Source organism: Barbatula barbatula, assembly GCF_947034865.1.
Source record: "Barbatula barbatula genome assembly, chromosome: 23".
Taxonomy (NCBI): domain Eukaryota; kingdom Metazoa; phylum Chordata; class Actinopteri; order Cypriniformes; family Nemacheilidae; genus Barbatula; species Barbatula barbatula.
This window is the reverse complement of record NC_136786.1, coordinates 15,156,891-15,176,592: the sequence shown is the minus strand read 5'-3', so window position 1 is coordinate 15,176,592 and position 19,702 is coordinate 15,156,891. Positions and strand designations below refer to the sequence as shown.

At 37.7% G+C, this 19,702-nt stretch overlaps 2 protein-coding genes across 3 annotated transcripts in view; both read right to left on the bottom strand.

Moving 5' to 3' along the window:
• Positions 1-207: 207 nt before the first annotated feature.
• Positions 208-11,779, bottom strand: dap (death-associated protein). The gene is made up of 4 exons (XM_079447234.1): positions 11,559-11,779; positions 10,849-10,942; positions 2,465-2,507; positions 208-1,226 (listed from the first exon to the last, which is right to left on the bottom strand). Exons 1-4 carry the CDS (start codon positions 11,611-11,613, stop codon positions 1,107-1,109), a joined length of 312 nt encoding a protein of 103 aa, XP_079303360.1. The 5' UTR covers positions 11,614-11,779; the 3' UTR covers positions 208-1,106.
• A 4,355-nt stretch (positions 11,780-16,134) lies between these two features.
• Positions 16,135-19,702, bottom strand: part of ctnnd2a (catenin (cadherin-associated protein), delta 2a) — a 171,657-nt gene continuing 168,089 nt past the window's right edge. Inside the window, exons 19-21 of one of the 2 annotated variants that reach the window (XM_079488367.1) lie at positions 18,963-19,094; positions 18,093-18,169; positions 16,135-17,255 (exon numbers count right to left, since the gene is read on the bottom strand). In XM_079488367.1, the coding sequence (XP_079344493.1) occupies positions 16,995-17,255; positions 18,093-18,169; positions 18,963-19,094 (470 nt within the window). In that variant the 3' untranslated portion in view covers positions 16,135-16,994. The remainder of the gene's footprint in view (positions 17,256-18,092; positions 18,170-18,962; positions 19,095-19,702) is intronic. The other variant, XM_079488368.1, reaches the window with a different exon arrangement.

The following is a 19,702-nucleotide window of genomic DNA, read 5'->3' as shown; positions in this document are numbered from 1 at the left end:
TCAATATTTAATTTGAACTGTGTTTCATTAATAGAGACACTGTGCAGTGTAGTCCAATACATTACATATTTAACCATTTAACAGTAATAAATCTAGTAATAGTACTTGTACTGCATGAATAGTAGTAATAATGCCACTTCATGACTGTTACTGAGATTGCCAATTAATATTTCTTAAAAGTTTAAGTCGAGTTTGTCAAGAAAAAATGGCTTTCCTTTTATATATCTTTATTAAAAATAAAAATGAATGAATATACTAGCACATCTTTTTATTACATATTTATTGGCATTTTTAACATAAGTATGTTACTATTTTTATTGAATTAAATGAATATGTCAGAAGAACTGCCTCAACTTAATACATGCAGCTAATAACAAAAAGCGCGAGATGTTTGTAACTTCACTCCATGTACATTGTTATGAAGTAATTGTTTTAAATGTTAGCAGCCTTCCCTGTATATTAAATTCCAACTATTTTTGGGTTGTCTGCAAAACCCAACTCTCATAGCCTCCTGCCTAACTTTTGTGGAGGCTAAAAACTGTGAATTTGGTCAGTCCACCGATTTCAATCATTTAGGTCCATAGGGAAAGCTGTTGTTCCATTACCATCATTCTTTGTTAAAATTATGTTTTTCTTTTAATGCAAATATATTTTTAGAACAACAAAAAAGGGTGCATTTGTTTTATATTAACTTTTATTCAGATAGCCAGACCTATAACCTAATGCCTAATATACAACATTCACCAACTTCAAAAACAAAATGATTTATACAATTTACATCTCTCAGGAACTATGTAAAACTAAATTAAAATTCAGCTCCATGCTTCCCTCATGAAATAGACACATAGATTAAACATGTTCTGAATTAGTGATCTGCACAGGAGCCTTTTAAATTTTGTATTGCAATGATCTACAAGACAGAAAATGGCAAAAAAGGAATGCTTAATATGATACTGGTGAAGAACAACATTTGCTGGCAACATTTGTAGGGTGGGGTTATGAAATGCTTGGCGGCAAAAGATCCGGGGGCAACCTGAGCGGGTGTTTGGGTTGGTGCGGTCCTAGCCCTGTGCGGTGCCGGCGGTGGTCTGGGGCGGGGTGCAGGTTCACTTGCGGGGCTGATGGATGTGCTGGTTGATGTGATGGGCTGAAGGCATCTTCTGCACTGCAGGAACAGGTTTTTGATGGGCCACCTGAGCAGCAGCGGGGGTGAAGTCTTTATCACCCTGAAAAGAACAACCAACAGCAATAAAGCTTATAATTTGTGCATATAAAAATGTGACACATGGTTGATGATTTGTGTGCTTTGAATCTCTGACGGTGACCATCAGTGACTATTAAATTAATAATTCTCCATTAAATGAAAATGATGTTTGCCCTAACTTCATTCCACACTTCAAAATATATTAGACCAGAACGATGATGTGTAAAAATGTTTTTCATCATATCTGAACAAATTTAAAAGTAAACCTGTGAAAGAAAACACTAATGCAAAATTGCTGATATGCAGCCAGCTGGTGTCCAGTGAGGACACAAATCTGTTATTTCAAGAAACAGCCTCAAATGTTCTTCAACATCCCTTTAATCATTTGTCACATATGAAAGAACAGTTAAGTGAAGCTTTTGAAGGAGATTACAGGGTAGACAAGCCCATTTTTCTATTTTAATTCTGTTTACAAACTAACACAGCTTATAACATAAAGAGATAAATGCTCAAACATTACAAAAAATACAGAGCACTTTAAAAGTAAAATATGCCATTACCACACATCAAAACACAACTTCTACATGTGCGCTGTGGGTCACTTTAAAAGCACTATGGCATGACACATCATTCTACCTCATATCACAGCATGCTTACTCCTGTAAACATGCACAGATTTATGCGTTATGTCACAGCCTTCATCAAAACAGCATATTAAAATCCTGAGACTCGACCAATCCCTTGGTGTGCAGGGCGGATTAGGGTCAGTCCGGGCTGGGAAGGGGCCAAGCGGGCTCTATGTGACAAGCTGTTAAACCCCGCATAAACCCACTCCATAGTCTCGGGCACATCAGACTGTTGATGTAATCTCAATAAGTAATGCAAGTCAAATACGGTATTTATCTGTGCAAACTGTCCCTCGGTCATGGTTTCCCAACAGCCAGCTCTGTTGATTTGACACGTGAGCAGAGATGAATTTGGCATTGGGTAGATTGCATTAGACAGCAGTGGCTGCCTCAGAATGGCTGTAGAAAGGTTAATAGGACATCTGCTACACTGGCAGAGAGAGTCTATAACATCCAAAGATTTCCATGTGCAAAATGGAAGAATGTTGCACAAATATTAGGGAGGTCAAGTTCAAGAAAGTACAAACAGATCTGTGTTCCTTTCACCTGAGCATCTAGTAAGAATAAAAGCATTCTTAACATAAACGACACATGGCCTTCGGCTGTGATTTCATGATCTAGTCTGTGAACCTACCTTAGTTACAACTCCTGAGACCACTACAGGCATCTTCGGTGGGCTAGAAATAGAAAAGAAAACAAGAGTCACAAACAAACTGTTAATGCAGCAGGTGTTAGTTGAGCATTAAGCATTTGCAAAACAGATGACAACATTGTGAAGTGCTGCTAAAGAAACGTTTCTCTTCAAGTCAAACACAGCGTGATTGAAATGATAGTTTTTTTTAAAGACTGTTTATATTTCCAGAGGGAACCTGTGCAGGAGAACACAAACAACTCTATCCTGGCAATGAATAACACCACTCATATTTATGAGGAAAAACCTGTGGGTTTCAGCCTAAATGGACTCCACAAGTGCTGCCTTGTGTGTGTGATCAAAAGACACATTTAAACTGAATTTAGGGTAAACACACAAGTATGACAACATATATAAATGTATGTTTGCTGATCAGGATATTGAGGAGATAAGATATAAACACAATTATAAACCCCACTAAAGCTATTTAAAGGTAAAATGTGTCAGAAATGCAATAAATTATACATAACTATGTCTACAAAGGTGTATAAAGCCTTTACATAATGAAGCGTTATACTTTTATTTTCTTAGAATGAGCCATTTTGGTCTACACACCCTGGTCCCCATACATGGAATTCACCATGTTGTTTCTACAGTAGCCCCAAACAGACAAACTGCTCTACAGAGCGTGTTTCGTAAATGCCTTATTTCCTTCAACAAAGAAGTGAAAACATGACATCTTAGTTCTTAATTCAATACAATGGACCATATTTTTTCATGTATTTACCCAAAATATGAATCTGGGTAATTCTTAATCCACAAATGTTTAAATAAAACTAAATTTGTTTGGAATAAAACACATAAAAGAACATGTATCCAAATATCTTTGCTTCAATACAGTCTGTCAGCTTTCCCATCACCGTTCACACAGCACAAATGAACATCTCATGATTTGATCTGACAGCAGCATGCATGAAATCAAAGTGTGAGGGCTGCGCTGATTAGCTGAAGGTCAACAGGCAGCATCCTTATGAGCACAGGACCTGATTGAAAGCTCAATCAGACGTCTGAAGCGGCTGTCAGCCGATGCCCTCTATTCCACATCAACGCTGAGATGAACTGCCTTCCCCGTCCAGATGCGAGGCTAATAGGACGCATGGACGGAATGCTAACGTTGTGAATTAAATACAGCACTGATGAAAACATCAGGACATCTGAATTTACAGGCTCACCGCAGAAAGCAGGGCTATAATAATTAAACTTCCAAATGCATCCTGACAAGGTTTTGATCTAAGTGATGATTAAAACAAGATCTTCTGTGTTTAGCAAGGAATGGGATCAACAAGATATGTGAAACGGATTAAGGAGCTAGTAAGCTGTCGACGGTGAAAGTCAACCCGAACACTATATTTATTTCGATAAGCAATAAGAACACTTTAGAATATCATTTCGAGTTATTTACAATTATTACCATAACAATAAAGTTAACTCTCATTTAATGGCCACATTATTCACTTGGCTGTGTAAATAACTACAGTAGTTATTACATCTCAATTACAAACCACAGACCTTGTTTTTGTTTAAAATACACCCTCAAAGTATGCGTAAGACTATTGGTATTAATTGTAGTCATTACAAGTTGTCTTTTGAGTACTGGTCACTTTGCCTCAAGGCCTTGGTATTAAATAAGCATGCATGTGAAAACTAGAGATAGTGGATGAAGGGGTGTGAGGTAAATCCAGGTGCCCCAGGCGCCGAGCAAGGTACAAAATGGCCTATAAAAATCCCCAAGGGACGTGGAATTTACCATCCCCATCTGAAACACAGCTCCGAGCCTGAGCAAGCCGTCAGCTTCAGAAATGGCTCTCATTCATTTTCCAAAGCCAGGCGTTTCCCTTGAAGCAACAGCCAGAGGAGAAGGTCAACAGTGGTATTTGACCTTGACAAGACAAATAGTCCTCGTCTCCGTTGAAAATAGAATTACAATGTGACAAACAAAAAGCTCTGAAAATTTGGGTCCGTGTGTTTTTTGGTAACCCTTTATAAAATGATACAGCATGGAACAACTCTTCTTACAGAGGAGGAAACGTGGGCTGCACGATTATTTTGGCCAATATTGAGATCCCGATTATTTAACACGATTACTCATTAAACTTTAAAACATCATAGAAAATAAATAAAAACTGCTTTTAAACTCTGAATTTAACTGAAGAATGTATGTAAAGAAATAGTACAGCTGAACCACTGTAAAGAAAAGGGTGCGCTGTGGATTTATACTACATTTAGTCATTTAGAAGACTACAAGAAAAGCGAGGATCCTTGCTAAACGAAATGCGGCACAATAACAGTTTACCCTCGATTATTTAGTTTTTGTGATTGATGAAGGCCAAAATTGACGATTATGATTCATTTTTGAATAATTGCACAGCCCTAAGGAAACAGAGCTATAAATGGAGACGATTACATTGTTATCACAGCGTCAGACACATACAAGTATTTTAAATGAGTGGTTTGACAAAGGGTGACTTCTAGGACTCTAAAATCCAGAAGTTGAACCTTTCATCCTGCTGCAAGAGGGAATGGAAACTCCAAAGCTCAGAGAGGAAGAGAGAGAGACTTGCAAGAGGGATAATCCCCCCTTGAGGAATAAGAGTGCTGCTCAACCAACACAACTGCCTTATATCTATCTTTCAAAAGAGAGAGCCGTATAATCTCGGATTAAACAGACACTCCTTTAAATATATAGTAAAAATGTGTTTTCTTTAATCTCTGCTAAACGTGCTAAATAGAGGAGGTCGAAAATAGCCTTTATGAAAGATAACTCTTATCCATTTCTCTTAGATGGAGGTCATTCAAATGTGACTACAGAATGTTGCAATCGTATTCCAGAAACCAACCCGAAGGCTATAAATGTTGTGAACTGGTAAAGAAAAGTTATTCCAAACACTTTATTTGGATATATGGCCTTATTCATAGCCAGCAATACCATTCGAAACCTGAGGGTGGCAGCAGCGTGCTTGCTTTCAAATCAAGAAAACAGGCCAGAGATATTGTTATGTCACGTCTTGCTAATTTGGGCAAAATCTTTGGTGGAAAAACACATACTGAAATAGAGTTAATGTCAAGGTTAAAATCAGGGACAATAACTCGAGTGGAGATTCGATTTTTCATCTCGAGCAAATACATTACACTCCAGTAAGATGAATTCCTCTTGGTATTAAAGGACTGGGAAGGCCACAAATATTGAATTCTGGGTGTGAAAGAAAGAGCAGTCTTCTTGTGCAGAAAATATACACAGTTTCTACACTTTATTTATTAGAAATACGACTGAATAAGTGGTGCTCAACTGGTTTTGCTTCAGGAACCAGATTTTACATTACACATCAGGGACCAAAGTAGAACTTACCTATTGTGCAAAAGTTACAAAAACATAACACAACTGACTGTTTCTGTACATGTAAGATACCTGAATTATGATTTAATTAAACAAATAATATGTTTTTCATGATCTTTCCTTTTTGGATAGTTTAGATAATTGTTATCTTTATGACAGTATAAAAATATAACAATGTTTAAAAATAGCATTGTTTTTCCTCACTTTCTGCAACCTTATCTGAACAACCCCGTGTCGCACCACCAGTTGAGAACCAATATACTAAAAATATGTTTAGTGAGAAGAAAGGCAAAGGAAGGATGAAAAAAAACAGAAAGCGATTGAGAGATGCAGCATGTCGGAGAGCCAGTTGTCATGCTACTTTGGAAGCAAAATTATTGTAGCAATTAACAAAACGGCACAGATGCTCACAACTCACTGTTGTCATGTCAACCATGTGACATATTGTTTATCAATGAGCTAAATCGGGGAGGCAAAACGACCTTAAGCTCTGTTCTGGACCGGTGGGAGTCAGCAGTTAACAAAGCAAAACAGTAGTGAACATGAAACTCAACATCACCAGCTAATACAAACAGACCGTGTTCTGACTTTAACCAAACTTAAGAGTCCAGATTTTTTACTTCATCAGCATTTCTAGACGATTGTGGCCATTCCAGTCCAGTGTCAGTTGAATTTCAACAAAATCAAACACTGACAGCATGACAAGACACATAAAAACTGTGAAAAAATCTAGGTGATCACATACATTTTTACTTTTCCTAAATACATTACTGTTGTATAGCATAACATTTAATGTGAACTTGTTTTCTTTGCAGTATTTTAGGTATGAAAAATCTTTTATGTTGGACCTGTTTCTCCATTTTTCATTTTCTAGTAATAAATGCAAATAGAAACAATATTTATGTTTGACATATTGTTAGTAGTTCATAGAATGAAACAAAAATGATAATTTTATCTAAAAACATACCTATAAATAGTACATTCAGAAACAACGAATATCATTTTGAAATGGTCTCTTAATTTTGTCTGCAGCTGTATATGCTACAAAAGTACCTGTATCAGTCAAGGACAGATCTATCACAACGTTACTGTATTTTCAGAAAAATCGAGCCGCAGCTGCAAACGATGAAAACATTAACATCATATGACAGGTAAGACTTCTTGGTTGGCATTTTCTGCACTCATTCTGGAGGATGATTTTAAACATTGTAAAATGTATCCAACAGGTCTGTGGATGCTTTCAGCGGTTGAAAGCACTGTAAAATTAACTAAAACGATTTATAAACAAACACGCAAAACCTGTGAGTTCTAACCCAGAAAAAGAAAAACACACAGGGGTGCAAAATACAAACACAACAGTGCCGTGATGAAAAGATTTCTAATGAACTGTTATCAGGTTACAAAATCCCATTGCTTAAAATTATTAATACCATGTTGGTAAAATGAGTAACTGTTTTTCATTATCATTAACTTTATCACTCATTATGTTGGCACAGTTGTGAGACTAACACTTGAGGTTTTTCTCCAATATAAATTCACTTTCTAAAATTAGCTTTGTACAATCCCGATGCTCTAAAGATATAAAGCACTACAAAATGCAGGGAATTTTTTTTAATGTATGGCAAATCTGCAAGTTTAGGGCATACGGCTAGTTATAGCGACATTTCCACGTGCGATTTGACGGAAAGGCAACTTCTGTGGTAATGAGATCACATGCAGCCAGACTGCAATTCTTCCGACAAACCAGTGATGCAAATTTGAGAAGATTAAGAGAAACAACAAACCAAGACCCCATTATCTCCATAGCATCAACACACTTCACTAAACAGCACAGAGAGGGAAACTAGCGTGGAAATAATGGTCATCAAACTGTCAATTTTTATTTCCTTTCTTCACCAGTAAAAGTCAGCATTTCATCCCAATTTTCACCGCTGTGTCAGTTCGGAGGCAGAGAGCGATGAGCTTTACCAGCGGCTGAATTACGGTTGTTGATGAAGTTACAGTGAAGTGGCTAAAAATTGACTGCAGTGTGCAAAAAGTCGCTAGTCAGGCTATAAGTGTCTACTAACACAGCTTCTGCTCCAGGGTTCAGCTAATGACCCGAATCTGCCGACACACTCGGTGTGTTACACTCTCATCTCAACCGCTGACACATAGAGATGCACCAATACTCCAAAATGAAGTAATTATGCTAATGAAAAACAACAAACATCCGTCAAATGTCACAAAGTGAGCAATATTTGACACAACATTACCATAGGATTTATTTGACTCAAGGCACAGCCTCAAGAGCAAATTGTGACCTCAGGCTTAATAAAACTTTTGGAACGGAAATCAAGCAGGTAGATTCTTGTGAGATGGAAAAGCTGTACCGCAACAGGACAGAGTGTTCAAACTGGTTAATTGGGTACATCAACTGTCAATCTGTCCTTTAAATTGTAATCATTGCTGTCCACGGCAAAGCTGTTTATCAGGAACATTAAATTACAGGCACACCAGCCTAGTACATACTCACATTTGCTTATGTATTTACTGTATATAGGGATTTAGTGCTCTTAATGCATAATATGCAGATACATTCAGGGCCGCAAACAACAGCGGTGCCTTAGAGGAGATGAGAAAATGTCCCCACGGCTAGCAAATGTAATTTGCTTATCCGAATCACCTCTATAATTAGGGTAGGCACAATTATCCTACCTATTGAACGAACATTAAGGGCTTTGATATGACTTAGCCTGACAACGTGAGAGCAGACAGCAGCCAATATAATGCTTAAAGGAAAAGCATTCACGTGCGATCTGTAAAGATTGCTTTTACGATGGCTAAATGTGAATTTTTAGTGCATTTTGGGACATTTGCAAAAATACAATGTATTATATCGTCGCTGTCCTTACGAAACCCCAGACGGCTTTTATTGGTTCAACTTCAAAAATAAGTCACCTGATTTAATTTAATGCAAACTTGTTATATTTTTAGGTTTAATTAACTAAGGCAACAAGTCACCTAATTTTGGTCACCTAACAACTTTTTCAGGAAATCGAATAAACACAGTCCTTTTTAAATCATTAAATAATGTGTTATCAAAGCTGACAAGCACTTTTCAATACCTTTAATTCGTAAAATATTTGCCATAAATTATGATTATTAGTCACCCTTTAAGTATTTAAAAGTGCTTGTCAATTATTTACAGCGTTTTCTCCATTTCTTGAAAAACAGTACATTTGGACATTCAAGGTTTCAGAAGGACAGTGACGATATAATATATTTAAAACACATTTCCAATCACCTTAACCTAGTTCCATAATATGTCAAGCACATTAGAATGTTGGAGTGACATTGACATGCTAAAATAAGCTGATAGTCAAACTAACAGAGTCAAAGGATCAATTGTGTCAACAACTGAAACAAGCTTTGAACAAACATCTGAACGCAGCAAAATGCAGATTTTCCTCTCGGCCTGCCAGCGTTGTGAGAAAAAGCCAAGCTTAATATTGTAGGAGACGGGGCAGCACACATTGAAACCACATTTCACCATTGACTTTGAAATGGCCACTCTGTGGACGGCTGCCATGTTTGTGAGGAAATGCCAGAAAGATTTCAAAAGCGTATTCAAGTGTGATAGACCTCTGAGAGTTTCCTGCAGCAGGTTGAATGAGCTGATAGGAGCTCAGTTGAAAAACCAATGTAACCGTGCAGGCGTTCAGTCATCAGGTACCGGGTTTGAAGGGAACGTCTAACAGAAGCAGTAATGAAAGCAAACAGACACACCTCTGAGCAGATGAAATCAGGTCAGCTATAACACGGGAAAGAAAGAGGACATTTCTAAACCGTAAAATGTTACATGGTGAAGCATATGCAACCATCAGTTAGACAGCTGCCTAGCAACAAGCTACTAGTTTAATAAAAGCATTTATCCTAAACAGACTTCACCACCACAATGAAGAAACAGGAGGAAAAAAGGAACATGTGGTGATATCCGGCTGGTGCCACACTCACTGCTGTGCTGACACACCCAGGACTATATTAAGAGTAGCCTAAAATTATAGTGGAATGCTTTTTAGATGATAGAGAAAAACTGAATACATTTACTTGTCCAGGCTAAAATTGTGTGAAAATGATGAGAATGTGAACTAGAGGGGCACTAATATAGTATAAATGATGTCTTCTAACTGAGATTGATGGCGGTGACTATGTATAACCTGGCGACTGGTGCAAAACACATTACTGGGAAATCAGACGAAGAAGTATGATTATGACTAAGAATGACATAATCAGAATAAATATTCTGGTTTAGTGTGGGCTGCTTAAAGGGATAGTTTAGCCCAAAATCTAAATGTTGTCATCCTTTTTTCATGCTCATGTCATACAAATATCTATAATTTGAGAAATGTCTTAGTGGTTTGTGTCCACAGAGTGGAAGTCAATGGGGGCTAATGTTGTGTGGTTAAAATTATTTTATTTTGTGTTCTGCACTGCAATAGAAAGCAAGTCATACAGGTTTGGAATGACATGGGGGCATATAAATGGTTTTTATACAATGGTTTATCTGTGAACTATTACCTATCGGATCTAAGCTAAAGTTCACAGTGTTGTTATCTATGCACACGTGGGAACCACACACCTGTGTCACATACCAAATATTTTTATTAACCTTGGACATCATGTTGATGTTACTCAGGTCTGTGTTTTTTCTCAAAATGATTTGAAGAAACCTTGAAACTCCCAAGTTAACAAGCACAAAAGTCTACTTGAGTTGTATTGAAGCGTTACATTTCGAAAGGATTTTAAACACTCAGTATTGATCTAGAATCAAAGTATGTAAATTCCTCTTTTTAAATATCCATCAATCCAAAAACAGATGTGCATTTCTAATAAAATAGCAGGGCGTGCTTTGCTAGAAGAAACAATAGCTGCCTGACACAGCAAAAAAGTTTGGTTAAGATATTACAGTGAGAGACGCATGCTGCAGAAATGTGATGGTCAGCATTCTTACCTCTCCGTCTCATATTCTTTACTGTCTTTATCATCCTTCTTTTCGGGCACTTCCGACTGGTGCTTCTGAACTATTCTCATGCCTCCTACTTTAACTGTTAGAATGACACAAACACAAGATCTGAGTTTATTTCTTTTAACCCTCCAATGCATGAATTTGTCAAACTTTTCTTACACGTTTTTTACAGTTCTTAAAGCATGAAAAACAAAACTTACACTTGTTATATATGTATATAAGTGGACGTGATATGAAGAGTGGATGTGTATCTAGTGCATTGATGGACTGATGTACCAGCAAAATCCATTAATTCACAAGAAATGGCTTTTTGAATCGCAGCCCAATGTGCATAACGGGTTAATGCAATGGTGGCATATGAGCATATAAAAAATCTGTGGACAGCCTTGTTATCTTTTCCCTTGGCCTACTTTTAAGGCCTTTACACACACATATCGTTATCTGATTACATGCGTACTTTACACCTAACTGACAGATATGCAGACAAAGCTAAATGCGCATTTAAAGGAAGCATAACATCGCACGATCAGCTAAGATATATTCGAAGATGGCCTTCTATCTAATATATACAGGATGTATAATCTTGCACAAGAGTCGACTTGTCATGCAACTTGCAAGAACTGCACTTCCCATCACCTGATGCCTCCATAGGATTTCAGAGCAGACAAAAACAACACGAGCAGAAGAGACATTACCAGCAGGCGGATGTCCAGCTTTGGTCTCGATTTTCTCTTTGGGTGGCGATGACATGGCTGGGGTCGAGTGGTGTCAAACGCTTCTCCCGAAGAGTCGTTTCGTCTCCTTCAAAATAAAAACAATCCTTCTGCTTTCCTGCCTAAAAAACAACGCACGCTACTGACGACTCCGTCAACGTGGCTTTCCTGACCATTGTTTGGCAACGGTGCGTGATGAAGTCACCACTCCGATACGGCCAATAGGAGCGCTCGATGAGAAATGCGCTCCGCCTTTTTAATATGGAAAGCGGCTGGGACATTCGCGGGGAATCGGAGAGGATAACGCGTTTGCGAACGGGCCGTAGAAGGTGACGAAGAGAGATACAGTTACGTTTCCGAATATAAACGACAACTGTATATTTTAAACATTTGTATTTTTAATTAATTTTGAGATATTTCTAAAATCGCTGACTGAGGTCACAGCGAAACAACATATTTCTGATCAACAGTTGCACGTTTTTCTTAAAGGGACAGTTCACCCCTCATTTACTCACCCTCGAATGAGTAGTTTCAAATCTGTTTTTATTTGTCCTGATGAACACAGAGAAAGATATTTGGAAGAATGCATGTTACCAAATAGTTATTGGACACCATTTATTGTGTTTTTAAACATGCTCATACGCCACCATTGCATTAACACAGTGTTTCTCAAACTTTTTCTGCCATTCCCCACTTTGGAGGTAGTTTAGGTGTCCGAGCCCCGTCTGTCCCCAATAGCCAAAAACAAAAGGGTAATTAACTTTGGTCTTGGTTTTCACTTCTGGATCCGAATCTCCAGTTTTCTTTTCATTCCATGTCACGAACCTCTGACGGAAAATCATTCTTGCAATTTATTTGCAATCTGATGTTGTTGTAAGTAAGGCTTACATTTAAATAAGTCGTTGTTTTATTTTGAATTTAGGGTTAATGGTAAAGTAATTCATAAAAAATGACAAAACGTCCACCCATTTGTCACGCCCCACTTGTCATGTCTCTATTCCCCACCAGTGGGCCCCGCCCCACACTTAGAGAAACACTGCATTAACACTTAAAAAGGGCCCCAGAAATGTTTTCTTCCCCCCGAACTAACATTTATAAAGGAATTTTTCATACTGTGGTATTCACAAACTGTTTGGTTACAAGCATTTTTCCAAATATCCTTCATCGTGTTCATCGGAACAAATACATTTTTACGGATTTTGAATAATTTGTGGGTGAGTTAACGAAGACAGAATATTCACTTTTCGGGTGAACTGTTCCTTTAAGCTGCATGTTCTCTAATGGCTAAAATATTAAAACTGTTTCTTTTTAATATTTTAAGTCTTTGTCAGCCTCCGTTGTGAAGATTACTATTTGTATAGCCACAGTTTTACTACAAATACCACGATTAAACAAGTTACTGTAGCAAAACAATGGTTAATTTGTGGTTATAGTTTAAATATAGTATGTTTTTTTTACTAAAACCATGGTTAATTTTCGTATGGAATGTGTAAAAGCTACACCTGGCGGGGTTGCACCGATTGAAAAGATGCTCCATGATGCTACCTGAATATATCCTTTTCATCAATCTATAACAAACATGGTCAGATACTGTCACCCCAGAAAACTACGATCTTGATTTCCTAATATAGAGCATTCATTTCTCTCTCAAAAACGTTTATCTCATCTTTTCAGCGTCTGATCTTCACAAGTGGCAAATATACAACTGATTTAAAAAAGTATATCTGATCACACTGTGTGCTGGGCTTGTGGTGACAGCTGTTGAATTGATGTTGATGAGTTTACAGTAAGGTGAATCATGACCACTAGAGGGGAGACTTATGCTATGATAATCATAACCCCACCATTCTCTCAGAACCACACAGCTGCATGCAATGTAAATAGTACATTGTTAATGCACTTTATTTCGCACAAATTATAATCTAAAATGCTATATGAGAAACAATTGTCTATCAGATTTTAACAAAGGAATCACGATTTGTAGTATCAGAGTTGTTTTGTGGATAACACATCAATGCATTTGAGCAGGAGCTTTAAGACCAAGCATCTCAGCCTTTACAGACCTAGTGGCCCCTATACCCAGACAGACCAAGAGTCCTTGACTTCTTTATCTAAAAATTAGATTGTTCTGGTAATATGAACTTCAATTAATATGAAGAATTGTGGTTTGGAACATCATAAGCTTTATCTGAAGCTGAAAGAGGTAGTATGCTATAATGACAGACCACGCAGGTGACTGTTTCCAGAGAATACAAAAGAAATGGGAATCAATTTATACATTGCGCTGTTCAAGCATAAAGAGAATAAAATCAGTTTTAGAGGAAAATAATACTTACCTAATCATACGAGACACTGTATAGCATTCACCAATGCCTATTAAACCGTAAGCCCTGGCCAGTCAATGACTCAAAATAGAATCCTGTCGAAAATTCATTTTTCCTTCATGAATAATTTAAATCTGCAATGGGATGAGCTTGTTCAACTTTTGTTTAAACGGAAATAGATTTTATGCCACGCCTACATTTTGCTGCTTTCATTTATGGATACGGAAACAGGACTAAAGAAAAAATGGGTTTGCCGTATTTGCACTGGTGTAAAATGAATCACATTGTTGAAGAGCAGACCCATTTTCATGCCACGTTAGATTATAATCCCTTCGTGTGAGGTGACACAGACTGAACACGAAACTTTTGTATATATTGAACACTTAATCATCTTGTCGAGCTATTCTGCACACCCTTTGAATTTAATTTTACAACTTCACAGAGCCAAGGGGACAAGACAACGGGGGATTGCTTTGGAATGTTTCAGCCGGCAGATATTAAGACAACTAAGACATTTACATCTAAGAATTGTCCCATAACAACAGAGGTAAACTGCTCAATTTATTAAAAGTAAGTCAAGACTATATGTAATACAATTACGTTACTGAGGAAATTCGTTTGGTTAACAGTAGTTGGCTTGTAAGGACTACTCATAAAACTAAGTAATTGTTAAAACTGTATCTATAATGAACAGAAGTCACTTTTAAACCAGAATTTTTTTAATGAGTGCTGGATACAGATATTTAAAAAATATTTTTGACAAAGGAAATATATTGTCCAATATGTTAACATGCCGTCTCGAAAGACAGATGGACTTTATATCCACGACGTTTAACATTCCAGATCAGATTAATGATTTATTTTGACTACAGAAATGTATTTTTGCCTTCTGATGGCCTGCTAATAACGCTTTACAAAATCCTCGAAGACATCTCTGGATGTTTCTGTTTTTCTTTTGTAAGGAGGCCACGTAAAACTGAGGTAAAAACTCATAGAAAGCACAAAAGTTTTTGCAATACTCTTAAAGACGACGAAGAGCAACAGCCCGTCTCAAAAGACTACATTTAAGGTGTCTGATTCTTAATCCCCATAATGCCTCAGCAGGCATGAGCCGCCACATAAGAGAGGAGCTTGAAGCGCTCTCATCACATGACACACTTCATGTTGACACAATCTCTTGATATGACCGATAACAGGTACAGGCTCTCTGCCTTTATGTGTATGCACCCATGTGTGAATTGTTAGGGAGCGAGACACGTCTTGTTGGACAACATGGATAGCCTCCTGGGAATGTAATGCTTTGAAACTGTGCTCACTTCTGAGCTATGGATTATAGGTGGGATTCAAAACCGGTACGTCTTGCTTTTGTTTTTCGGTTTCCAAGGGAATGTGCCATTGTTTATCCATCCCGCCGATCGAAAATTTGGACGGCTGTGGCTTTGAGAATTCTGCACCTAGCTGGAGGAGGGGCTTGATGTGATCCACCTTCGGAAATATCCAAAAGTTTATACACATGCAACGTGCTGTCAATACATAGATATATCTAAACGCAAAACACAGAAATGAATTTGCACATTCAAAACATCTCTAAATCGCAAAGAGTAGTTTATTGTTCTGACATCAGAACATCATCCAAATCCAGCGTGATTATCTATGTAGCTTAACAACACAACTTGGACCAGGTCAACAATTCAAGTTTCATTTTCTTTTCTCTGTTTGAACATGAAGGAAAACAGAATCGATTTGTACAAGTCTTTTCTGGTTTGTTGCTTTCAGACACTGACATCTGCACATAAAAATTATATAGATCTATATTTATATTCATATTTATATATTTATCATTCTCTATTAACATTTCGGCGTAGCAGTTCATTACCTTTTGTCAAATGAAAGTCACCTTTCAGAAATAAAAGCTCTTGAATCAAACACTGACTGACATACAGCACACACTCAACTAACATTGAGAGACAGGTTTTGCACATCTTTGGAGGGAATTAGGCTTTTTGCCCTCCAGGTTGTGTTCCGGTGTTTTTTAGACGTAGCTTAATTCCAGAAAAACACACTTGAGAACAAAAAAGCAGGTACAAATCGAAGAAAGAACTAGTAACCTAAAAATGTATCCAGTGCTGATTTAAGAGAGGTAAAAATTTGGCACTATGTTAGCTATCATATCAATTATTTAGCACAGAGAACTCAAGTAGAGGTCTAAAACAAGACAGTTTTCTGCAAATATGGATGATCATTTGACTTTACTTCCACACCAAGTTAAGGAAAAAAACAAACATCATTTATTTTAGGCAGTGAGAAAGCACTTAATCGAGGAGAAGTGTGGAATGATGCTCTGGTCTTTAACTGCATTTTGTTCTGCGATAGTTGCCACACACAATTTCACATTTTTAGAATGAACAACACTGGCTTACACATCTTTGCTCTTTGACTTGTAAAACGACACCCAAACCACGGGAAGATCCGGGTGGTCTGTGTAATTTCTACACAATGCACTTGTGTAATGCATTTCTTTAATGTACACCAAATACTTCACATCAACAAATTAAAAAAAATCTAATAAAAAAGTAAGCAAAAATAGAGGAAAAACCATGGGGAAAAATAATATTTCTCACTAGTCAAGATCCTTTGCATGACTTCAAATGAAAAGGACGCTTTGAAAGGGTGAAAAGCTGTTTCCGTTCCTCATACTAACTTCATTTTCTTGTGCTTACATACCCCTCCCTTCCTATTCTATACTTGTGCACTTTCTTTTATAACCTCCACTTTTCAAACCCACACGCTACTCCAAAGGTTAAGCTTTTGCTTCCTTTAAAATATGTGCATTCTCTCAACTCTCATGCATTCTTTCTCTCTCTCTCCCTCCCTCCCTGTTCATCTCTCTCTCAAGGATTTCTTTTATCTGCGTCTTCTCTCTCTCTCTCCATCAGCACCTTCCTCTTCTTGCTCATATTCACCCTGAAAGCAGCTTGAACGAACAAAACTTGCTGAGAAATGTTTTGTGATATGCATGCACATGCAGTTTCCCGGCCTCTCCACATGCCGCGCCTCCTCCTCCCCTCTGCAAGACCCCCGGGTTCGTGAAGTCCTAAACCCAAGAGTCCGGAGAGGCGGGGTAGTGACTTGTTTCGTAGTTGAGTTCACTATAGGGGCGGGCAGCGGAATAGAAGTCCACATAATTTCCGGTGGACTTCAGTCCCAGGTGCATATTCATATCAGTGGTGGGAGGGGCACGATGGACCGGATCTTCAAAAAATGGCTCTTCAAAGTTCCTAGTGGAGTTTTGGTAGATAGGATACGCCTCGTAGTCATTGCATGGGGGCTCCTGGGGTGCGGGGGGTGCCGGGACCTTGGGCAGACAAAGATTAAGGAATTTCAACTTCATTTTATAAGACCACTGGGAAAAAAATTAAATAGTAAGTTGAAATGACTTGTGAAGTAGTTCAACAGAAGGTCTGTATTTAATAACTGTTATTTCCTGAATCTGAGAACATAGGAGGCAGAGGAACAATAAACATTTTCAAGGAAATATTCCTATAAATTTCCCCTTATTTTTGCCGTTCAGAGTTTTTGTGATCTGAGTGATCTGAGGCAGAAAATGAGATGTTACTAATTGAAAAAGATGCGGAGTTGAATGCTCTCCAGCTACAGAAAGCAAATACCCATGTGTGAGCCAGGCTTATCAGTGCCCCGCTTCCTCGCAGCTGCTCGTCCGGGAAAGCATTTCTGTCGACTGACTCAACATACGGTGTAGTTCGGAAGTGTGCCAGGACATCTGGCAAACTTTCTCAATGCAAAATGTGAAAATGTATAGCTGGAGTGTATAGTAATACCATTGTGAACCTCGTCAAATAAAAGTTACACATATAAATAAGCATTTTGAAGAAATGATCGTTGTTACTCTTTGAGTCAAATAAACAACATCTGAACAGGGTTTGCAAGAATGATTCGGTTTTTAAGTGTTTGTTTGCCAACACAGTTCCAGATTGCTAGATAGACAGCTGTTTTGCACTAAAAACAAGTACTAATGAGATACCCTCATAAAGCTTCATAAACCACAAAAATGTAAATATAAAAATGCGATTTTTATGAAAAAATTATGAAATAATTGTGGAGGAGATTTAAGAGCTGCAGTCCCTGTTTGACCCTGGTTAGCTGAGCTGGTTTAGACTGACTCACTGCTCACCTGGTTGTGTTTGATCTCTTCATTTGAAGTATCGTACGAGTTCCGGAACAATGTGGATGTTCCACAGGAGGTTTGAACTGTGAGATGAAAGAGATGGTGAATGTACAGAGGATGAGATTTAAAAGCATTAAAAAACAATAAAAAATCTTTAACATGTACATAATTTGTTCACAGTGAAAGAAAAAGCTATAATATGCATCAATATGACACAATATAACACACAATAATAAATAATATATATAATAATATTTATAATAATAATATTTATTTATATATTTAATAAAAACATGATGTAAACACAAATCATATGTCAAAAATATGTCAATTTACATTTAATACAATACATTTTTGCATAGTGGTGCCAATGAAACTTTTCAACTGAGTTAGGAAAATAAATTAAACTTGGCAACTTACAATGTTTTTGCTATTTAGGGTTTAAATAGAATCACTGCTAAATAATGTAAAAAAAAGCCTTAAAGTTTTGACAGAAGACCAAAAGCCATATGTACTATCAGTTCCTTAATGACCAAATAATAGTGCATTAAAGTAATTGTGATATTGTGTTATTGCTTAATTTTGTATGACCCGCACAATGTTTGTTACTCCATTCAGAAAATTCAAATTTTTTCCCCTTGCCTAATTCACATTTGCATTTTTAATTTACACATTTGAAAGACGCTTTTATCCCAAGTGCCTTAAAATGCATCCAAATACACCAAAGCTTTTTTTAAAAGCAGATCACAAGCAAACATTCATAAACTTTATTTACACACAAACCTCTCCATCCCTGCTGAAATAACAACCACAATCTTTAGGGTTTCTGAGATTTTACTTCTGGTCCTCCTCTCCCTCTTCCAAAGTTACACCTACCTGCCATTGTGTCTTTTCTGGAATTGTGCTCTCCGTTGTTTCCATGGTAACCGGCGTTGGTTCCAGCGGAGTTGTAGTCGCTCTTCTTGTCCTTGAGGCTGATCATCTCTCTGGGTGAGGCAGGGGCGCTGGCTGCAAATCAAATCATCACACACACACACACGCATGTACACACGCACGCACGCACACACACACACACACACACACACACACACACACACACACACACACAAACCATTCTTATTGAGCATCTGGAGACATACCGGCCTCATTTCACACTTTCCAGCTTTTTTTGTGAGCCTGTCCTTATCTCAGTGCATCTGATTTAGATTTTTGTGTGTGTGAAACCTAAGACAGCTATAGTCAATAAGTTAATTCATAAACCTGTCCATCTCTTTCAACTGCTCCACCAGACAACATGTTTACACCAACCATCAAATTGCATGCATCATAGACAGTGAAAGATGCATTTGTGCCTTCAAAAACCAACAGGATAATGGCATCTTATTACACAGTTTAACAAAAACAATGTGTTTGAATGTGTCCTCACTCGGTTTCTTTCGTTTTCTGCCTGTGTGAGGCTGGACACGCAGAGGTGTCGATCATTATTCATCATTAGTGCTGTTTAGCGTGTCAGCATGAAGGCTACTTCCAGCAGGTCATGAAACAGCTAGCTCAAATCTACAAACCTCTCCAGAGTTATGAGAAAGGCATACAAGAACAATAACTCATGGAACATT

What these genes read in the sequence shown, in the direction of transcription:
- dap (XM_079447234.1), bottom strand. Translation starts at nt 11,613, where the DNA reads ATGTCATCGCCACCCAAAGAGAAAATCGAGACCAAAGCTGGACATCCG. An exon ending in AGCTGGACATCCGCCTGCTG is followed by an intron (nt 10,943 to 11,558) that starts GTAATGTCTCTT and finishes TCATTCTAACAG; the next exon opens with TTAAAGTAGGAGGCATGAGA. An exon ending in AAAGAATATGAGACGGAGAG is followed by an intron (nt 2,508 to 10,848) that starts GTAAGAATGCTG and finishes TTCTATTTCTAG; the next exon opens with CCCACCGAAGATGCCTGTAG.